This window comes from Erinaceus europaeus, chromosome X, assembly GCF_950295315.1.
Source record: "Erinaceus europaeus chromosome X, mEriEur2.1, whole genome shotgun sequence".
In the NCBI taxonomy this organism is placed as follows: Eukaryota; Metazoa; Chordata; class Mammalia; order Eulipotyphla; family Erinaceidae; genus Erinaceus; species Erinaceus europaeus.
Window position 1 is genome coordinate 70,568,631 of NC_080185.1, and position 23,212 is coordinate 70,591,842.

A 23,212-nucleotide genomic window follows, 5' to 3' on the forward strand; every position below is an offset into this window, starting at 1 on the left:
GGGATATTTTTCATGACTATTTCAATTTCTTTGGCTGCAAGTGGTCGTTTCATGTTTGCCAGTTCCTCTTGTTTTAGTTACAGGTGATTGCATGCTTTTAAGAAGTAAGCTGTCTTTTGAAGTCCTCAAGTTTAGTGGCATATATTTGTTCTTGGAAGCCTTACATGATATTTTGAATTTCTTCTGTGTCTGTTTGATAGCTCCCCTTTGCAAATTTATAATACAATTTATTTGGGTCTTTGCTTTCATTATTTATTTATTTTTAAATATTATATATATATATATATATATATATATATATATATAGAGAGAGAGAGAGAGAGAGAGAGAAATTGAGAGGAAGGGGGAGATAGAGAGGGGGGGAGATAGAGAGGGAGAGAGACAGTGAGCCTGTAGCACTGCTTCATCACTTGTGAAGCCTTACCCTTGCAGGTGGGAACTAGGGCTTTGAACCTGGGTCCTTGTACACTGTAATGTGTGCTTTTAACCAGGTGCACCACCGCCTGGCCCCTATTTATTTATTTTTTAGTTGAGTCTCGTTAGTGGTTTGGCAATTTTGTTTACATTTTCAAAGAAACAGTTCTTGTGGCTAGGTGGTGGTGCACCTGGTTGAGTGCATGTATTATAATGCTCAAGTACCTGGGTTCGAGCCCCCAGTCCCCACTTGCCACAGAAAAGCTTTGCAAATGGTGAAGAAATGTTGCAGGTATCTTTCTGTCTCTCTCTATCATCCTCTTCCCTCTTGATTCTGGCTGTCTCTATGCAATAAATAAAAAAATATTATTTAAAAACTTTAAAAAGTAATAACTCTTAGCTTCAATGATCTTTTTTGTTTGTTTTTGATGTCATTTATTTCTGCTCTAATTTGTGATATTTCACTCTATTTGATTTTATTTCCCTTTTTATTTATTTATTTTTTGCCTCCAGGGTTATTGTTGGGGCTTGGTGCCTGCACTACCAACTCACTGCTCCTGAAGGCCATTTTCTCTCTTCTAGTTGCCTTTGTTGTTTATCGTTGTTATTACTATTGTTTTTATTGCTGTCGTTGTTGTTGGATAGAACAGAGAGAAATCGAGGGGCAGGAAGAGAAGATAGACACCTGCAGACCCATTCTACCCCTTGTGAAGCAAACCCCCTGCAGGTGGGGAGCCGGGGGCTTGAACTGGGATCCTTACACTGGTCCTTGCACTTCTTGCCATGTGCGCTCTACCCGCTGCGCTACTGCCTGCTCAACCAGGTGTACCACCACCTCGCCCTTTGTTTAACACTCTGTAACCATATTCCCATACCTTTATGGTTTCTAGAGTTTCTGTTGAAAATCAGCATATAATCTTAAGTGTTTATCTCTTTATACTAATTTTTCCTGCTAACTCCATTATCATTTATTTATTTTTGCTCTTTGCCATCCTTGGTATACATATTTTGGATTGGTTCTGTTTAGTATTCTCCCAGTCATTCATTTAGGCAAACACTCTTTGCTACTATATATATTCTTCTTCTATTTCTTCTCCTCATTGCAGGTCAATAATCTGAATTCTGTTCCTTTTTAAGTCATCATGACTCTTTTATTGTTTCTATTGCCTATTAAATTTTGAGGTAGATCATTTACTGTTTTGCTAGTTTCCCCTATTTAATCTTCAGTCTTAATGGTATTCATCAATCATTAAGCCATTTTTCTGTCTCTTTTTTTTTGAACTCCATACCAGCAGGTCTGCAGGACTCTTATTTAAGGGGTTGGTAGAAACTTTCCTGTCTTCAAAAATAGCCTGTCTTCTTTTCATACTATTCTATGACTCCTCAAGGATGTTGACAGTTTTCTAAGCAGATCTTACCAAAATCACACTGTACATATGCTATGTTCATTGAAGGAAGTTAGCAATAGTCCCTCTCATTCTTATTATTTATTTATTTATTTATTTAAGAAAGGATTAATTAACAAAACCATAGGGTAGGAGGGGTACAACTCCACACATTTCCCACCACCCAATCTCCATATCCCACCCCCTCACCCGATAGCTTTCCCATTCTCTATCCCTCTGGGAGCATGGACCCAGGGTCATTGAGGGTTGCAGAAGGTAGAAGGTCTGGCTTCTGTAATTGCTTCCCCGCTGAACATGGGCGTTGACTGGTCGGTCCATACTCCCAGTCTGCCTCTCTGTTTCCCTAGTAGGGTGGGTCTCTGGGGAAGCTGAGCTCCAGGACATATTGGTGGGGTCTTCAATCCAGGGAAGTCTGGCTGGCATCCTGATGACACCTGAAACCTGGTGACTGAAAAGAGAGTTAACATACAAAGCCAAACAAATTGTTGAGCAATCATGGACCCAAAGCTTGGAATAGTGGAGAGGAAGTATTAGGGAGGTACTCACTGCAAACTCTAGTGTACTTCTGCTTTCTTACTTTGGTGCCATACTCCAAACTCAGTCAATTTCTGCTTTGCGTTTCTACTTTTTTTTTTTTTACATGCATAACATTCCCCAGATTCCCATTTAACAATACAACCCCCACTATTTCATTCATCATTTTTCATGGACCTGTATTCTACCCACCCACCCACCCACCCCAGAGTCTTTTACTTTGGTGTAATACTCCAATTCCATTTCAGGTTCCACTTGTGTTTTCTTTTCTAATCTTGTTTTTCAACTTCGGCCTGAGAGTGAGATCATCCCGTATTCATCCTTCTGTTTCTGACTTATTTCACTCAACATGATTTTTTCAAGGTCCATCCAAGATCGGCTGAAAACGGTGAAGTCACCATTTTTTACAGCTGAGTAGTATTCCATTGTGTATATACACCACAACTTGCTCAGCCACTCATCTGTTGTTGGACACCTGGGTTGCTTCCAGGTTTTGGCTATTACAAATTGTGCTGCCAAGAAGTCCCTCTCATTATTGACCATATTGGATTTCCCCAAACATAATCATTTTAATTTTTTTCTGAAATAAGAAAGCTTATATGGGAGATTTATTTTACTTGTGATTTAATAATGATTGACAAGATTATGGGATAAGAGAGTTGCAATTCCATGCAACTCCTACCATCAGAGTTCCATATCCTCTCCCCTCTATTTGAAGTTTCCCTTTTCATTATCCCTCTGGGAGTATGGACCAAAGATCTTTATGGGGTGCATAAGGTGGGAAGTCCGACTTCTGTAATTGCTTCTCCTCTTCCCCTGACCATTGACATGTCAAGACATACCCTGAGCCTTCTTTTCTTTTTTTAAATTTTTAAATATTTAATTTATAAAACGGAAACACTGACAAAACCATAGGATAAGAGACGTACAACCCACACAATTCCCACCATCAGAACTCTGTATCCCATCCCCTTCCCTGATAGCGTTCCTGTTCTTTAACCCTCTTTGAGTATGGACCCAGGGTAATTATGGGATGCCGAAGGTGGAAAATCTGGCTTCTGTAATTGCTTCCCCACTGAACATGGGCGTTGACAGGTTGATCCATACTCACAGCCTGCCTCTCTCTTTCCCTAGTGGGGCAAGGCTCTGGGGAAGCGGGGCACCAGGACACATTGGTGGGGTTGTCTGTCCAGGGAAGTCTGCTTGGCATCATGGTAGCATCTGGAACCTACTGGCTGAAAAGAGATTTAACATATAAAGCCAAACAAGTTGTTGGCTAATCATGAACCTAAAGGCTAGAATCGTGCAGATGAAGAGTTGGGGAGTCTCTGTTTTGTAGTTAGCTAGTAGGCATATTTTAGTTAAATTCCAGAGGGCCTGTGACTATACTAGTTTTTTTCCCCTGATCCTGAGATCTGATATGCAGGTAGATCCAAATTATTGTCTGGGTAGATGGTGTCATTGCTTGAAAAAGGACCAGAAAGCTGGATCAGGGAAGAGAGTAGCTCCCAAATATGGGAAAGCTGTGTAAATATTGTTGACTGTAAACCCCATTGATTTGATCTGATCCCCTAGACTGTTTCTATCTTTCCCCAGTGGGGTAGGGCTCTGGGGCAGTTGGGCTACAGGACACATTGGTGAGATCATCTGTCCAGGAAAGTCAGGTTGGTGTCATGGTAGCATTTGCAACTTGTTGTCTGAACAGCATTAAGATATAAAGCAGAACTAACTGTTTAATAATCATGAACCTAAAGTTAAGAGTATAGTAGAAGAGATTTGGGGCCTTCATGTTGGAAGGATCTAGGAAGTTTATTTTAGCTATATTCCAAGGGGCCCATGGCTTTACTAATTTTTTCTGAGCCCGTCAGCTAACATGGAGGTAGGGTATTCTCTGGGAAGATGGTGTCAGAGTTGGAAATAGGACTAGAAAGCTAGATCTGGGCAGAGAGAAGCTTCCAAATATAGAGAAAGTATATAAATACCTTTAACTGTAGATCCCATCAATCTGACCTAGGGCCCATTTCTATCTGTATTTAGTACAGGAGCCTGTGTAAATTCTGTATCCTTCTTACTCTGATCTTGTATTCCATGGTCATAGCTAGGAACATTCTAGGCTACACTCATTTCAGGACCAGTCTTTCTCGAATGGCAGAGTGTCTTGACCCAGTCTCCCTTTGTATAGTGGGGCAGTTTCTACCATTGTTGTTCTATACTGAGGGCAAGAGGGTTTATGCCAGTCCCTGTTCAGGGCGCCATTTGCCGTCTAACTTCACAGGTGGGAGACAGATGACCAGGGACTCATGGCTGAGTGGGATGCAGTTCAATCTTTATTGCCGGGCTAGCTTCGCAGGAGAGAGACTGGGACTCTTAGAGTCGGAAGGCAGTTCCACATGTGTTAAAACAGAAGAGCAGCTTTATATAATATTTGCCAAGTAGGGTGGAAACAGGATGTGATGTAGAGAGGGTGGAGCAAAAAGAGACTTGTGGAAATCAGGGTGACTACGAGAGGGGGCGGAGCAAAAAGACATCATGAACCAGTGGGGATTAAACCAATGCCCTGTAGGCAGGGTGGTTCCTAGGTAACTGGCTATGTAAATAGACCGCAGGGATAAGCAGGGGGAATCTGGCTTACTGCCCAACAGGTTTATGATGTTTTTCCTAATGGAGATGATCAGTAATGGTGGAGAGAGGCATCTAGTTGAGGTCTAGGACCACCCTGTCGATGTGAGAATCCCAGGCTTCCCTGAGTAGAGCCCCAGATGATGGAGCCAACCTGGTAGTGACCAAAAGTGTTGGCCACTTGCCTTACTCCCCGTTTTGTAGTTCTTACTTTATCTGACAAGATTGGACTTACAATGATTGAGGAAAGTGAAATAGGAGGTAGGTGAGGAGAGTATGTAGGTCTAAGTAGAAAATATTTGATTAACTACTTTATAGTGTCTTTTGTAGGTTTTTCTACTTTACTGTAACTTTGTTAGGAAGTTCACTACCCAAAATGGAAGTAAGGAGTCCTCTGAGTTAGTAAAGGTCTCAGCAGAATATTGGAGCTGAAGTGTTGACATCCCAGGCCTGGTATCTCTGAACACCAGAAGTTAAACATGTCGAAGTGGCACTGCTTGCATTGATTTGGTTAAGATCAACAGATGCAGTATCAAATGGTATGGATCAAGAGAAGCATGAAGGAGAATGAGCAAAGCCGCAGAGGATCCAGTTCTGGGAGGAATACAGGTTTTATAGGGAATTAGAAAGTTTCCTTACTGTCTTAGAGTTCAATAAGGCAATAGATGATTATTATAACTTGGTTTACTTTGAAAATCCCATGGTTAGGATTTACTGTACCCTACAAGACTTTACCATGATATATGTCATTTAATGCTATTTACAAATAACTATGTCTTATATACTGACAAGACTGTTTGCCTCTCGTCTCCTTGGTCTAAGTTTACAGGTGGTTTAATTTTATAGTATTTATTTATTTATTACTGGATATATATATAGAGAGAAATATTGAGTAAGGTGGGGAAGATAAATGTTGTTTTCGACGGGTTATGTTGTTTTCGCCGGGCTGGCTTCACGGGCGGGTAACAGACGACCAGGGACTCATGGTTGAGCTGTAGGCAGTATCTCTTTATTCATGCAGGATGCAGCACAATCTAAGACGAGCTAAGCTAAACTCAAGGTACTGTAAAACTCGCAATGCTGTCTTTATATATACTTGCCAAGTAGGGTGGAAACAGGATGTGACATAGAGAGGGTGGAGAGAAAAGTGACTGGTGAAAATCAGAATGTGACAAGGAGAGGATCAGGGTGTGACAAGGAGAGGGGGTGGAGCAAAAACATATCATGAAACAGTGGGGATTGAACCAATGCCCTGGAGGGAGGTGCTTGTTAACAGTGGTTATGTAAATAGAATGAAGTGGTTATGTAACTGGAATAGTGTTAAGCAGGGGGGATTTAAACCAAATGAAACAGAAGGGGTCTCATGCATACCAACAGATAAAGAGACAGAGAGACACGTGCAGCTGTGCTTTACCACTTATGAAGCTTTCCCCCTGCAGGTGGGGACCAGGGGCTTCAACTTCGGTCCTTGTGCACTGTAATGTGTGTTTTTAACCAGGTGCACCACTGCCTGGCCCCACGGAATTTAATATTTCAAAAAAGTTATTATTAGAAAGGCATTAATAATTTAAGCCTAATGTTAAAATCCAATCAGTTTCCTAATTGGAAACGTAAGTGGTTAGATTAATGGAATATATACTCAGAACTGAAGTCTATGCATTATAAAGCTCAACATTCTATATTTCCACATTCTATTTTTCCACTCAGATTGGTTAGTAATTTATAAAAGTATAAATTAATAGGATTATATATTAATACCACCCCCACCACCCAAAATCTTCCTCTGTACCCCCACCCCCCTAAAGTGGAGCTGAAAATCTACCCCCCATAATAATAATAATAATAATTATTATTATTATTATTATTATTGGTGTGTGTGTGTGTGTGTGTGTGTGTGTGTGTGCCTACTTTGTTATACGGCTAATTGAACAATTTGGTTTTGACCTTGGCCTCCACTACACTTGAGTGAACTTTGGTGTTATGCTCTTTTCCTCCACTCATTCTCTCTCTCTTTCTTTCTCTCTTTCTTTCTTTCTTTCTTTCTTTCTTTCTTTCTTTCTTTCTTTCTTTCTTTCTTCCTTCCTTCCTTCCTTCCTTCCTTCCTTCCTTCCTTCCTTCCTTCCTTCCTTCCTTCCTTCCTGGATTAATGTTTTACAGTCCACAAAAAATACAGTAGTTTGTAGATGCATAACATTTCCCAATTTTCCACATAACAATACAACCCCCACTGGGTCCTCTGTTATCATGTTCTAGGACCTGAACCCTCCCTCCACCCACCCACCCACCCTAGAGTCTTTTGCTTTGGAAAATTCACCAACTGCAATCTAATTTCTGCTTAGTGTTTTCTCTTCTGACATTGTTTTTCAATTTCTGCCTGTGAGTCAGTTCATTCCATATCCATCCTTCTGTTTATGACTTATTTTACTTAACATGATTTCTTCAAGCTCCATCCAAGATGGGCTGAAGAAGGTGAAATCACCATTTTTAATAGCTGAATAGTAGTCTGTTGTGTATATATACTACAACATGCTCAGCCACTCATCTGTTGTTGGATACCTGGATTGCTTCCAGGTTTTGGCTATTACAACTTGTGTTGCTATGAGCATATGTATGCACAAATCTTTTTGGATGGTTGTGTTTGGTTCCTTAGGCTATATCCCCAGGAGAGGAACTGCAGGGTCATAGGGTAGGTCCACTTCTAGCCTTCTGAGAGTTCTCCAGACTGCTCTTTGTAGGAGTTGGACCAACTGATATTCCCACCAGCAGTGCGGAAGGGTTCCTTTGTCCCCACAACCTCTTCAACATTTGTTCCTGCTACTTTTTCTGATGTGTGACATTCTCATAGGAGTGAAGTGTTATCTCATTGTTGTCTTTGCATTTCTCTGACCATCAATGACTTGGAGAATTTTTTTTCATATGTTTCGGGCTTTTAGATCTCCTCTGTGGTGAGTATTTTGTCTCTGTCCTCTCCCCATTTTTGGATGGGGTCATTTGTTTTCTTGTTGTTAAGTTTGGCAAACTCTTTATATATTGTGGTAATTAGCCTCTTGTCTGATACATGCAAAAATCTTCTCCCATTCTGTGAGGGGTCTCTGTTTGGATGGTGGTTTCTTTTGCTGTGCAGAAGCTTTTTATTTTGATGTAGTCCCATTGGTTTATTTTTTATTTAATCCTCTTTGTAATTGGATTTGGTTCATTGAATATGTCTTTAAGATTTAAACAGAAAAGAGTTCTGCCAATATTCTCCTCCACGTATTTGATAGTTTATAGTCTAATATCCAATTCTTTGATCCACTTGGAATTTACTTTTGTGTTTGGTGAAATAGAGTAGTTCAGTTTCATTCTTCTGCACGCTTCAACCCAATTTTCCCCACACCATTTGTTGAAGAGACTCTGCTTTTCCCATGTAATAGTCTGGGCACCTTTGTCAAAGATTAGATGTCCATAGGGGCTTACTTCTGAGCTCTCAATTCTATTCCACTGGTCAGTGTGTCTTTATGTTCCAGTACCAGTCTTGATTATAGATTATATTATTATGATAGTTTGAGATTTGGGAGTGCGATGCCTCCAGTTTTGTTCTCTTTCTTTTCAAGATAATTTTTACAATTTTAGGTCTTTTCTGGTTCCAGATAAAATTTGTGGCTTTTGTTCTAGTTTCTGAAAAAAATTGATTGGGATCTTGATGGGGATAGCATTAAATTTGTATATGGCTCTGAGTAGTTAATTCCTTTTGATGCTGTTAATTCTTCCAACCCATGAACATGTAGTATCTTTCCATTTCTTTGCATTTTTTCTATTTCCTTGAACAGTGCCTCTTAATTTTCAATATACAAGTCTTTCACTTCTTTAGTTAGATGGCCTCTTATTGTATGCAGAGATGTTAATAACTGTTAAGTCCTCTTGATTGACTGATCCTTTGACCATTAAGTAATTTCCATCCCTATCTTTCAAAATTTTATTTAATTTAAGGTCTAACTTGTCAGATATGTGAGAATATCTGTTCCTGTCCTTTTTTGTCCATTGGCTTGTAGGATAGTTTTCCATCTTTTCACTTTGAGTCTGTGTTTGTCTGGTTGAGTTAGGTGGGCTTCCTGCAGCAAATATATGGTTGTGTTGTTCTTCTTATCCATCTTCCTACTCTGTACCTTCTAGTAGATGATTCAGGCCACTGACATTTATTGATATTATAGATTGAAAATATTTTAACACCATTATTCTAGAGTTTTAGAGTGTTCTGATATATGGCATATTTATGGTGCTCTGACTGTCTATAGGAGACGCTTCAGTACTTCTTTCAGGGAAGGGTTGGTGATAGATGATTTCTTCAACTGTTGCTTGTCTACAACTGTTGTTGAGTAGTTTTTATGCCTCCATCTAGTCTGAATGACAGTCTAGTGTGATATAGTAGTCTTGTGAATGCCTTTGTCATTGAACACTCAATAAATATCTTGCCATTTCCTTCTGGTCTTTAGTGTTTGTGTGGAGAAATCTGCTAATATTATGGTTTTTTCCCTGTAAGTAACTCTTTGTTTTTCTCATGCAGCATTCAGGATCTTTATCCTTATTCCTTTTCATTCTAAATATGATTTGTCTTGGTGTCTTTAAGTCTGGGTTAATCCTATTTGGAACCCTTCTTAGCTTCTTCTAGAGTTGTCAGGCCTTAAAGCCACCCCCCATGCTCCATTGCTGACACTATGGTCTATTTACATAATCATTGTTTTGGCTGAAAGATCCCCATCATTACCCCCTCAGGGTATTGTTAATTCCCGCCAGTTAAAACCATTGCAACAGTTGCTAAGTATGCTTCCACCTTCCCAGCATGCCTTTTGCCTCTCTCCACCCCCTTTCCTTAGCCATTTCCATTCCGGCTTGCCACTTCTGGCTTTTATCCCATAAAACCCACTTCTGTTCCTGTTTTCGCTCTCTTTCTCTCCCGCATCCCGACCTGGAGAAGAGCTGGTGTGCAGAGTGAGAGGCGGCCATTTCAGTTTGGCACCACATGGCATAACTCGTTGTGCTCATGCCAGACCCTGGGGCCCATAATCAATAAAGAATTGTATCACCACTCTGCCACGAGTCTCTGGTTCCTCTTTCCTGTCCGCAATGCTAGCCCAGCATAGAGTAGGGAAGTTCTCAACTATTATGTCCTATAGAAGGCTTTCTTTCTCTCCCTGTCTTTCATCCTCTGGCAAGCCAACAATGTATAAATTATTCCTTTTGAAGTCATACCATGCCTCTATTGTTTTTTTCAGTATTTCTCAATCTCTTTTTAAGATCTCTTCCTTTTTTCTTAGTTTTCTCTAATTCATCCTTGATCTTGCTAATTATGTCTTCTGCCTCATTTATTCTAGTCTCTCTCCCCTCTGTTGTTTTCTGTAGCTCAGCTGTTTTTTGACCCTGTATTTTTTGTTACTCAGCTATTTTGTGACCCTGTATGATACTGTATTTGCTTATTCATCTAGTTGTGCTCTTAAGTCAGCTATTTCAGCTTTTAGCTCTCTAATTATCCCAAGATAGTGTTTTCTTTTAGAGTCTCATTTGTTGTTTCCCCATTTTTAATGACTTTACTTTCAAAATCTTTCCTCACTCCTATGACTAATCCCTCAATTAACATCTGGATGTTGACCTCATTCTTATGTGATTCTGCTTTGGGGGGGTTAGCTGGACTTTTGTCCTGGTTCATTTCTCCAATGTTTCTTCTTGGTTTAACTATTGTACATAGTGTGTTATGAGTTCCCTTTCTCTGTACTTTTCAATATATTTATCACTCTTGCCTGGATTGACTTGTGTCTAATTAAGGTACCTAAAAAGTTCACAGTTATAGAAATTAATAGTTGTTTCAATTTTGTCTAAATCCCTGAGTTGAAGCATAGTGTCTGTTAAAGTCACTTTTGTTCTTTCTCTTCCCTGTAGGATATGTGAGCCTGAGGGCTTTTCAATTATAAGCAGGCTTTTTAGCTTAATCATTTACTCCTGACCCAGAGATAAAGCAGGGTGGGCCAAGAGATAATAGCACAATGGTCATGCAAAGAGACTCCCACACTCCAAGGATCCAAAGTTCAATTCACCTGCGCATCCAGCAGGCAAAGCCAAAGTGGGTAGCACTACTTTGCCCTGTGAGTTTCCAAACTCCCATTTATACTCTGTGGGTTGTGCACCAGTCATTCACCATGTCTCCCAATTCATCAGGAGAAAAATGAAAGGCTCCCACTATACAGCCCCACCTCTAGGCCATCAGGGTGTAGATCTTCTCCTGAGTTTCCCTGCCAGTTTTATGCCCCCCCCCCGGTGTCAGCACAGGCCCTCCTGGCTGTTTCACCAGCCTCCAAGGGGCAGTAGCAGTGGAGACTCAAAGTTGCATTTGGTGAGGCTTAGGGGGAGCCCTCTCCTCCTCATAGCAGCCTTTTTATTGTTTAAACCTACTGGAGGTGGCGCAGCCTCAACCTGCAAACTGCCAGACTGTTACCAGCTGCTCTGGAGTAGATAAGGGCGTTAGCCTCAGGAATCTCTCCTTAGGCTCCTCTCTGTCTAGGGGTCACACGGGTTTGCACTTACGGGTGATTTGTTGGATTCCTAAAGTAGTTCTGATCCTGTCTTGTGGTCTCAGGTGATCTCCTTTGATATTCCTAGTTGACTGGGGAAAGGAAAGGAGAGAAATGCTGCTACTACTCCCCCCCCCCCGCCCAGTTTTTTGCTTCGTTCAATACTCCAAAATCAGTCAAATTCTGTCTTGTATTTCCCTTTCTGGTATTCATTCTGAACTTCTGTTTATGAGTGGGATCATTCCATGGTCATCTTTTTCTTTCTTATCTCAATTAACATAATTCATTCTACCTCTATCCACAATGGGTTGAAGAAAGTGAATTCATTATTCTTAATAGCTCAGTAATATTCTATTGTGTATATGTACACAACTTTCTCAACTACTGATCTGTTGGACACCTGAATTGTTTCTAGGTTTTGGCCATTATGAATTGTGCTGCTATGAGCTTATGTACATATATCTTTTTGGATGGGTATTTTTGATTCCTTAGGATATATCCATAGGAGAGAAATCACTGGGCCATAAGAAAGGTCCATTTCTAGCCTTCTGCAGGTTGTCCATACTGCTCTCCACAGGGGTGGACCAATTTACATTTCTACCAGCAGGGCAGGAGGGATTTTTGTTTGTTTGTTTTTGTCCTTTGTAGGAACTTTAACTGCTATTGAATCACTTGTTTATTCATTTATTTTTTGCCACAGAAGCTTCATGCCTGCACTATTCTTCTGCTGTCTGTGGATTGTTTTTATACCTTTCTGTTTGGGTGTAAAAAGAGTGCAAGAGAGAGCGGGGGTGGGGGGGAGCGGAGAACAATGATTTCTGGATGCTCAAATATAGGCCCTTGTACATAGTAACAGCAACATATGTGCTGTGCTGGGTGAGCTATCTCTCAACAACATAAGTCAATTAATTTTATGTTGGGGTTTTATATTTTTATGTTATCTTATGGGGGATACAATACCTATTCAGAATTATCTGTTTTGCTTCAAGTTACTACTCGTAAATATTCCTCCTTTGTTAATCTGTATTTCTATTTTCATTAATTTTTAAAAGATGATATTTTTAGAGAAATTTATGCCATTAAATCTACTTTTATTATGCTTTTGTATGTGAACTTGAAAGGGAGAACACTATTCATTATGCGAATTGATTAAAGTCTAACCAAAAACCTACTGTTTTATTTCTTAGGACAAAGTTGTTGCTGTTCAATTTTGTAACAACGGAGACAGGTAATTATGAAGTAACACTTCTGTAGAAACAGATATTTGAGTGGGTCGGGTGGTAGTGCAGTGGGTTAAGAGCACGTGGCACAAAGCGCAAGGACCAGTGTAAGGATCCCAGTTGGAGCCCCCAGCTCCCCACGTGCAGGGGAGTCGCTTCACAGGTGGTGGAGCAGGTCTGCAGATGTCTATCTTTCTCTCCCCCTCTCTGTCTTCCCCATCTCTCTCCATTTCTCTCTGTCCTATCTAACAACAATGACATCAATAACAAGGATAATAACCACAACAAGTATAAAACAACCAGGGCAACAAAGGGTGAAAATGGCCTCCAGGAGCAGTGGATTTGTGGTATAGGCACCGAGCCCCAGCAATAACCCTGGAGGCAAAAAAAAAAAAAGGAAAGAAACATATATTTGAGATATTTGTCTTTTTAGAGAATATGTCTTTCCCCCCCCACCGAAATAGCTACTTCATCTATAGACACTTTCTGTAAGTCCTGTCATTTAGGCTGAAAGCCTCTGTTTGTGTTTATGTTTATGATGCTTTTATTCATCTATTATTATCTTCAACCCAAATTGTAGCTAGTCTGTCCAACCCTTCTTTATGACTAATTTCTTTTCATTAATTTTTATTATTTTCTGTTAGCAGTTATCTTAATTTAGGGTTGCATTAGTTAACTCACTGCCGGTTTTCCCACCTTTCCTAGTACATCCTGTCCATCTTTGTCAGACCATCATTGCTTTGCTTAGAATTCTTTGTTTCCTTTGTCTAGGATAAAAAATTGAATTGAAATATCTTACTCTGACATTCAAAATTCCCAACAACTTGACTTTTCTCATGTTATTCGTTATATAAATTTTGAGAATCAGCCCAATTGTTTTTAATATGTATTTCATTAGGTGGATTAATGATTTACAGTAAATATAGCTGTTGATACATGTGTAAAATTTTTCAGTTTTCTGTAAAACACACTCACTCCCAGCCTAGGTCCTCTTCAACATCATGCACCAGGACCTAATTTTTAAATGATTTTTCCCAGCTACTCACATGTATATTCTCCTGTTCATTTCTCTGATTGTTCTTTTCCTCACACCTTTCTACCCAGATATATCCTCTGCTTTCCTACATCTTCCTATCCTTGTTTCTCTCCCTTTTCTTCCATTTGTCCTTTTTCTCCCTCTTTCCTTGTTATTTTATTTTATTTTTTTACCACTGCTCAGTTCTGGCTTATGGTGGTACGAGGGATTGAACCCAGTACTTTGGAGCCTCAGGCATGAGAGTCTCTTTGCAAAACCATCATGCTATCTACCCTCCACCTTCCTTGTTATTTTCTAAGTCCTACCTTTTACGGTTCATGCCTTTCTTGAAGCATCTCCCAATTGCTCCACCTTTTAGCTATCATATCTGTCTCTGAACATGTGTATTACTTAATGTCTCTAGTATTCATATGCTACTTATTTTCTATATCTGCATATTCAGAAATTATATATAAGTACTTGTGCACACTCTTAAGATGTCTGGTCCAATGAAGTGTTAATTCTTTTTACCCTAAAAAGTTTTTCTACATCACATATAAAACTGTAGCACCATTTATAAACATATTTATTTATTAAAAAGGATATATATATATATATATATATGCTTTTGTCTGTGTCTATGTTTCAATTTTTATTATTTTTTGGACAGCAGGTGATGACTTTGGTGAATTTCTCTAGTTTTGTTAAATTATGAATACATAATGATTTTCCACCAATAATTGTTTATGTTATATATCTCACCCCTCCCCTGATAGCTTTCCTGTTCTTTCACCCTCTAGGAGTATGGACCCAGGGTCATTATGGGGTGCAGAAGGTAGAAGGTCTGGCTTCTGTAATTGCTTCCCCTTCTGTAATTGATCATGGGCAGGTGGATCCATACTCCCAACTTGTCTCTCTCTTTCCCTAGTGAAGCAGGGATCTAGGGAAGCAGGACTCCAGGACACATTGGTGGGATCGTCTGCCCAGGGATGTCCAGTTGGCATCATGGTTGCATCTGGAACCTGGTGGCTGAAAAAAGAGTTAAGATATAAAGCAGAATAAATTGTTGACTAATCATGAACCTAAAGACAAGGATATTACAGATGAAGGTTTGGGGTTTCTGTTTTGGAAAAAGCTAGTAGGTCTATTATAGGTATATTCCAAAGGGCCCGTGACTTTACTAGATTTTGCCTGAGCCTGACATCTCGTATGCAGCTGGACCCAAGTTATTGTCTAGGGAGATGATGTCATGGCTGGAAAAAGGTCTAGAAAGCTGGATCAGGGGAGAGAGTATCTCCCAAATATGGGAAAAGTGTATAAATATTTTTTACAGTAAACCCCATTGATTTGACCTGGTACCCATATTCAGCATAGAAACCTATGTTACCTCTGCATCCCTGAAGGCTTGAGCTCGAATTCTGTGGTCATAAGTAGGAAGGTTCTAAGTTGCACCAAATTCACCACCTATCTTCTTCAGATGGTAGATAGAGTATGTTATTATCCAACCTCCCTTTGGAGGCTGGAACATTCTCTACCATTGTTAATCCAACTTGACAGCAAGGTCCTATGGGGCCCACAAAGGGGTCCATTGTGTTGTTCCTAATAGAGATGACTAGTCACAATAGAGAGAGGAATCTATTCGAGATGTAGGTCCATCATATCTGTGTGGGAATCTCAGGACTCCCTGAATAGGACCTCAGATAATACTACCATCTTTCTACCTCCCAAAGATAACCACTATAGTTATCACAAGTTTTAAAACAGCTTTCTGTCTTCTGCCTCCCCACCCCCAAGCTCATGTGTATCAAGTATCTAGATTCCACATATGAGTGAAACCACCTGGTCTTTCATCTCTTTACTTAGTGCATTAAGCATAACCACTTCCACATTCATCCATTTTGTCCCAAAGGACATGATACAGTCTTTTTTGATTGCAGAGTCATAGTCCATGAACAATAGATCCCTTAATTTCTTTAGCAAGTCATCTGTTGATAGGCATTTAGGCTGCTTCCACTCTTTAGCTATCGTGAATAATCCAGCTATGAACATAGGGGTGCATATGTCTCTTAAATTAAATTAGTGTTCCAGTGTCCTTCGGATAAATGCCTAAAAATATTGCTGGTTCATAAGGTAACTCCATTTTTACTGGTTTAAGGACTCTCCATACAGTATACAGAGTTTCTTTTTTCTCTGCAGTCTCCAACAGCATTAATTTCCTGCTTTGTTGATATAGGCCATTCTCACAGATGTGAGATGGTATCTATCACAGCATAGTTTTAATATGTATTTCTCTAATGATGAGTGAAGTGAATCATTTCTTCATGTGTCTGTGAGTCATGTGTATCTCTTTAGAAAACTGGTCATTCAGTTCTTTGGCTTACATTTTTATTGGGTTATTTTTGCTTCTTTTGTAGATCTGCACCAATTCTGTATAGATGTTTGATATCAGTCACTTATATGTGTGATGTGCAAATATCTTCTCCCATTTACTGAGCTGTTTGGTTATCCTTATACAGGTTGCTTTATATGTATAGAATGTCTTTAGTCTCATGTAATTCCATTTATTTACTCTTATTTCTATTTCCCATGCCCATGGGGTTGAACTTCCAAATACATCTTTGACATGAAGGTCCTGCAAAGTTTTCTTCTATAACACTTAGAGTTTATGGTCTAATATCCAGATACATTTTGATTTGACTTTGGTGGTGTATGGTGTTTGGTGGTCTAATTTCACTTTTCTACATGAGGCTGTCCAGTTTTTCCAGCAGTATTGGTTGAAGTTACCTTCTTTTCCTCCATTGAATAGTTTTAGCCTTTTTTTTCATATACTAGGTGATTTTATATATGTGGACTCACTTCTGAGCTCCCGAGTCTGCTCCAGTATTCCAAGTGTCATTTTTTATTCCGGTACCATGTTATTTTTACTATTGCTTTTTAGTATAAATGGAATTTGGGGAGTGTTGCCTCATAATTTTCCTTTTTCTTCTGAGAAGTGCTTTGACTTTATCTCTCAGTCTGCAGTCTTTTGTTCTTTTTTCCCCCCCACCACCAGGGCTAATCTCTGGAGTTCAATGCCTGCATATTATTTATTTAATATTTATTTATTTACTTATTTTCCTTTTTGTTGCCCTTGCTTTTTATTGTTGTTGTAGTTATTATTGTTGTTGTTATTGATGTCGCCGTTGTTAGATAAGACAGAGAGAAATGGAGAGAGGAGAGAAAGACAGAGGGGGAGAGAAAGATAGACACTTGCAGACCTGCTTCACCGCCTGTGAAGCGACTCCTCAGTAGGTGGGGAGCCAGGGCTCCAACTGGGATCCTTAAGCCAGTCCTTGTGCTTTGTGCCACGTGCTCTTAACCTGTTGCACTAGCACCCGACTCCCAGTGCCTTCTTCACTGGTTCTATCACCACCCCCCTTTTTTTAATAGAGGGTGACAGAGAGAGAGACAGAGAGACAGAGAGAGACATAGAAAGAGAGAGGCACAGAAAAGAAAAGGTACCCGCAGCACTGCTCCACTACCCATGAAGTTCCTTGATGACCAGAGGCATGAACCCTCATAATACCATGTTCATACTCATAATACCATGTGTACATTCATCTGAAAGAGCGAAATCCCAGCCCCTTTTATATTCTTTTTTTATTACAAGATTTTTTGTTTTGTTTATTTCATAGAAATGGGGTTTTATACAATGATTTGTGTCCTTCCTTAACTTCTTTCACTTAGCATACTTTTAAAAATTTTATTTATTATTTATTTCCTTTTGTTGCCCTTGTTGTTTTATTGTTGTAGTTATTATTGTTGCTGTTATTGATGTCATTGTTGTTGGATAGGACAGAGAGAAATGGAGAGAGGAGGGGAAGACAGAGAGGTGGAGAGAAAGACAGACACCTGCAGACCTGCTTCACCACCTGTGAAGCGACTCCCCTGCAAGTGGGGAGCTAGGGGCTTTAACCAGGATCCTTACGCCAGTCCTTGCGCTTTGCATCACCTGTGCTTAACCCGTTGCACTACCGCCCGACTCCCTTAGCATAATTTTAATATTAATCCACATGGAAGTATGTAACGGTATAGTATTCAGTTGAAGGATTGGAGAGATAGTTGCCCTGATAAAGTACCTATGATTCTATGCATGAGGCCTAGGTTTCAACCCTGGAATACCATGTAGCAGTGTCATGACCCAGGTCTATGCTTTGGTGCTGTGGTATCTCTCCTTCTGTATCTCTTTTTGAAACACTTGGCCTTGATTGGCTAAATCATCCATGCGTGATGTACTGGGAGCCATAAAAAGTGCTTGATTACATGGGTATATCATTATTTACCCATTTATTAGTTGATGAACATTTGAATTGTTGCCACTTTTTAGTTTATTATGAGTGTTATTGTGCATGTATTGTGTGAACTTTTATTCTCCTTAGAGCTCATATTTTATCTGTGTTTACCATTTTGTATAAATGCCAAACTGTTTTGCAAAGTTTTCAGCTTTCATCCTCTCAAGTAGTGTATAAGATGAATGTATAGCTTTCATGAGTTCTTAAAACTTCATGAAGTTTTCATTTTGGAGATAGTAACATGAATATTTTAACTGTTTGCAGTTTAAGATTTGTTAGTGGAAGTAGAGATGGAACAGCAAGAATTTGGCAATATCAGCAACAAGAATGGAAGAGCATAGTACTAGATATGGCTACTAAAATGACTGGGTAAGATTGAATATTAGGTATTTCAATGATGTCATAAGGTAGAATATCATTTGTATTATTGATTTTTATTTAATAATAAATGTGATTTTTTACTCAGAAACTTTAGAATCAATTAGTATATATGAAATTTGCATTTGCATATAGTCTGTATGTAAATTGTCCTTTGGTTTTGGCTGACTTAATTAAATCCAGTGATCAAAACTTTGCTGACTCATTTGAAAGTCCGGTCTCTTATAAACCAAAAATGTATTTTGCTAATGTACACAAACATATTCTCTCTCTAGTTTTCTGTAGATCATTTTTTATATCATGTTAGGGTATAAATCCAAGAGCTTGTGTAGGCATAACACCACTGCACAACCTTCCTGTTATAATTTCTATCCATTTTTTTATTTCTAAGGGAAGGGGTAAGAATGACAAAAGGTGGTGGGAGAGAAAGAATATGTGGAATAAAACTACAGCAGCACTCAACCATCTATGGAACTCCTTTTAGTGTTGTTTATGGTGCTTTTATGTGGTGCCTGAGTTCAAACCTAGGGCTTCACAAATGGCAAGGTATATGCACCACTGGGTGAGCTAACTCCTGGCCACTGTGGGTAATTTTTATGCCACTTGTACTACTTTCTATTTTAAATGTTGCCATTATTATATGTCCTCATGTGTTAACTATATCATGAACTTTCTAAGCATGCCTTTATAATGTTTCATATTGTTAGCACTCCTACTCAGCGTTATAAGTACACTTAATTATCATTCTGTTTCATCATCCTCACTATTCACTAGAAGACTTAATTACTTTATTTAAAATTAAATTAATATTGACTAACAATATTATATAATTCCTTTTTAAAGACACAGTGGTTTCTTTAGGCATCACCCTATAAACTGTTTTCCAGGTTACAAATAACAGTATTGAATTAACTGTAGATATTGATAATATCTTTTAATTAACTTAAAAGTTACTGATTTTCTCACTATTTTATTATTCATTTGTTCATTCATGTATTATTTTTTTATTGCCACCAGATTGATCTCTGGGGCTCAGTGCCTGTATGATTAATTGACTATCCCTGAAAGTCACTTTTATTCTTTTGATAATAGAGAATCTGAGAGAGGAGAGGGAGGTAGAAGAAGAGAGAGGAAGATAGAGACCTACTGAAATGTTTCACCACTCATGAAATTTCCTCCCTGCAATTCAAGAGTGAGGCTTAAATTGGGATTCTTGTGCATGGAAACATGTATGCTTTGTGAGGCTCCCTTTACTTTATACGACTATTATTTTGGTTTGTTTATTTTTTACATTCAGGGGAATGGAATTTCCTATTATAATAATAATAATCATATTCTAAATTATCATTCATCCTGGCCACTTTTTTTCATTTGGGATTTTTTTTCTATCCCTGAAATAATCTACAGAGGGTATTGTCCAATGTAGGTACTTAAAAAAATGCAAAGATTTATTTTCACAAAAGAGAAATAGGCAGTTGAGAGTACTGTTGCTTTCTGACTTGTAACAGAGATTGATTCTGGGACTTCTAAGGCCTCAGACATGATGTTGTGCTTCCATTGTCTTCTCATCCAATATGCAGCTACTTTTATTATTTTATGAGTACCAAAAATTATAGTTAAGAATTTTTCAAATTACAGTGTTGCATGTTTCTGGAATTTCTGTTATAATTTGCTAATTTTAGATACAATGTTGTTAAAATTTGAAATGAATGAATACTACCAATTATTTTATTAAGGATTAACTTGCCATCTGTAGAAGACAAAGTCACTAAACTTAAGGTAACTATGGTGACTTGGGATCGCTATGATACCACAGTTATTACTGCAGTGAACAATTTCCTTTTGAAAGTTTGGAATTCTAACACAGGGCAACTTCTTCATATTTTGTCTGTAAGTATCCTATTTTTTCTTTGAAAATTAAAGTTGTCATATTGGGCATTATTTTATAAGATAAAAGGTTACGTTTACTTCTCTTTAAGTGGTACTAGAGTCTCACACATGCATAGTTACACTGCATTTGTGTCAACTTTTTTTTCTTTGTACTTAAATTATATAGATGTATACCATGAGGGCAAGAGATATAGATAGATGATAGATAGATAGATAGATAGATAGATAGATAGATAGATAGATAGAATAGATATATAGATAGATGATAGATAGACAGACAGATAGGAGGGGTGGTAGACTCCACAGCACTGTTCTACCATTCAAAGTCCCTCTTGGTACTGTTCATGGTGCTGCTATGTGGTGACTGAGCTCTGAACAGGTCTTTGCACACAGAAATTCATGTAGCATGCAAGGTGGACTATCTTCTAGCCCCTTGTTTACTTGCTATGATTTACAGTCTTCCAGAGAAATGTTTATATAGGGAACCTCTGTTGATGTCTAGAAGATTGGGGTTATTTGTGATATCACTCTTACAAACAAGTATGAAAACCTTTAAAGATCATTTCTAAGTCTGGTATTTATTCACTTATTATGTTACTGTACTGAGTTGAGTGTACAAGTATTTTGTTTATATTGTGAATTGGAATTTTCAGTATTACTGTGGTAGGGGTAGATCCAGCTTTTATTTTGACAAAAGAATCCTATCTATCCTACCTGCAGGGATTAGTTTATATAAGAAGTAGTGGTAGAGACCAGTGAGTTAACATGGCCATTAGTGTAGAAATCTTTCATACCTGAAACAATAATAATAATAGAAGCCAAATTTGAGCATTGCTCTGGTTAAAAAATCAAAAGTATGAATAGAAAGCATTAAAAAGGGATTAAAATTCATAAAAGTAATAAATACCACTAATAAATACCATAACTACACATTTTAAAAATACAGAAAATACAATAAGAAACCTATAAGAAAGTAAAAGAAGGTAAATAATGATAATAAGTAGGGAAGAAATAAATTACACTGAAAACAAAAAAAATACAAAGAAAGTAGTAATAAATGAAAGTAAAGATGAGGTATCTACTCAGGAGCTGATAACAGCCCTGCATTTTACCAATTGTGCCACCACCACCAGTCTGAGTTTTATCAACAAAAGGACTGCTGATGGAAGGAGAGGACCCCCTAAGGCTCATTAATTGCAACTTTGAGTCTCCATTGATACTATCCCTTGGAGGCTGAAGCCATTGGAGAAATGAACCAGGACAAAATTCCAGATAAAAGCCCACAAAAGGTAGAAGCACATAAAATGAGGACAGCATCCAGACACTTATTGATACATTAGTCACAGGAGTTAGGAAAACTTTTGAAAGTAATAGCATCAGAAATGGGGAAACATCAAATGAGACTCTGAAAGAAAAACTAATTATCTTGAGGTAAATAGAGAGCTGAAAACTGAAATAGCTGAGCAAAGAGCACATCTAGCTGAACAAGTTAATACAGTATCAGAACAGGGTAACAAAATAGTTGAGCTACAGAAAACAACAGGAGAGAGAGGCAATATGCTAAGGTGTCAGGCTACAAAATTAACATACAGAAGTCAGTGGCATTCTTCTATGCAAACACTTCTTCTTCTTCTAGCGTTTGCCTATGCAAACACTAAGGTAGCAGAAGAAATCCAGAAATCAATCCCTTTTACTATAGCAACAAAAACAATAAAATATCTAGGCATACACCTACCAAAAGAAGTAAAAAACTTGTACACGGAAACATTAATAAACTGTGCTCTGTTGTAGCAAATACAGGGACACTAATGGAATCAGGGAGGCAGGTATACGGGGATGAAGACCAAATAGCCTGTGTAGAAGGCATATGACAATTTAGTGGTGAAGTATGGTCGCATTTATCTTGAGAAGATATGACACTACCCCTGTAAAAGCAATAGGCTTACACTTCAACATCTCAATAAAATTATTTGGTTGATTAAAAAAAGATTCTAGGTGTCACTTTTCCTGTGACATTTTTAACAGCTCAATTCTAGAAATACAACTTCTATTTCAGGGGCCTGCTTAATGAAATGTTGTTGAACTATATTGCAAACATATTTTGTGGTCTCTGGTCTAGTAAATGCTACATGAAATCAGTACTTAAACATAAAAGTAATTCAAGTCAAGATGTATATTGTAGTGTCCTTATAGTAAATGCTGTGAAATGATGTTTATAAACAAATATGAATGAGGTTGATAGTTTATTTTCAAGTCCTTTTGACTAAATAAATCAGAAACTTGGTGTTGCTTTTTGTTTATTACATTGATTTTTATCACAGGGACATGATGATGAAGTATTTGTTTTAGAAGCACATCCATTTGACCAAAGGATTATACTTTCAGCCGGTCATGATGGGAATATTTTTATTTGGGACCTTGACCGTGGTACCAAAATCCGGAATTATTTTAATATGGTAAGGAAGACTTGTACTAAATTAAAACTGACATTTCTTTATGATAACATAAATTTTGTGGTTGAAATATACTTACTGTCAAGAAAACTTTTATTGTCTGTTCTTAAATACATTAAATAACTCAGAAAATGATTCAAGATCTTACAGTAAGAACAATTGAAAATGCTGATATTTGAGGTTAATCTTGGTATTAGTATTTTTCCAAATTCTAACTCACAGCTCTGAACTCTATAAATTAAAATTTAATAAGCTTTTGGAAGTAACACTAGCCAAACTCGCAAAAATGTTCATTTAAGAATCACAGTATTGACTATATCATATTTGCCTCTGGAAAAATTATACATCTTAGTAATCAGAAAGTTTCAGACAAACATAAATTTGGAGGTACAAATCAGACATATTTCATA

General features: G+C 38.2%; 1 protein-coding gene across 2 annotated transcripts in view; it reads left to right on the forward strand.

Annotated features, from left to right (window-relative positions):
• The window catches only part of BRWD3 (bromodomain and WD repeat domain containing 3), a 236,478-nt gene that overhangs the window by 102,097 nt on the left and 111,169 nt on the right, over positions 1–23,212 (forward strand). For both annotated transcript variants that reach the window (XM_007534008.3, XM_060182523.1), the window contains exons 12-15: positions 12,703–12,743; positions 18,346–18,450; positions 20,196–20,349; positions 22,671–22,805. In XM_007534008.3, coding sequence (XP_007534070.1) covers positions 12,703–12,743; positions 18,346–18,450; positions 20,196–20,349; positions 22,671–22,805 — 435 coding nt within the window. The remainder of the gene's footprint in view (positions 1–12,702; positions 12,744–18,345; positions 18,451–20,195; positions 20,350–22,670; positions 22,806–23,212) is intronic.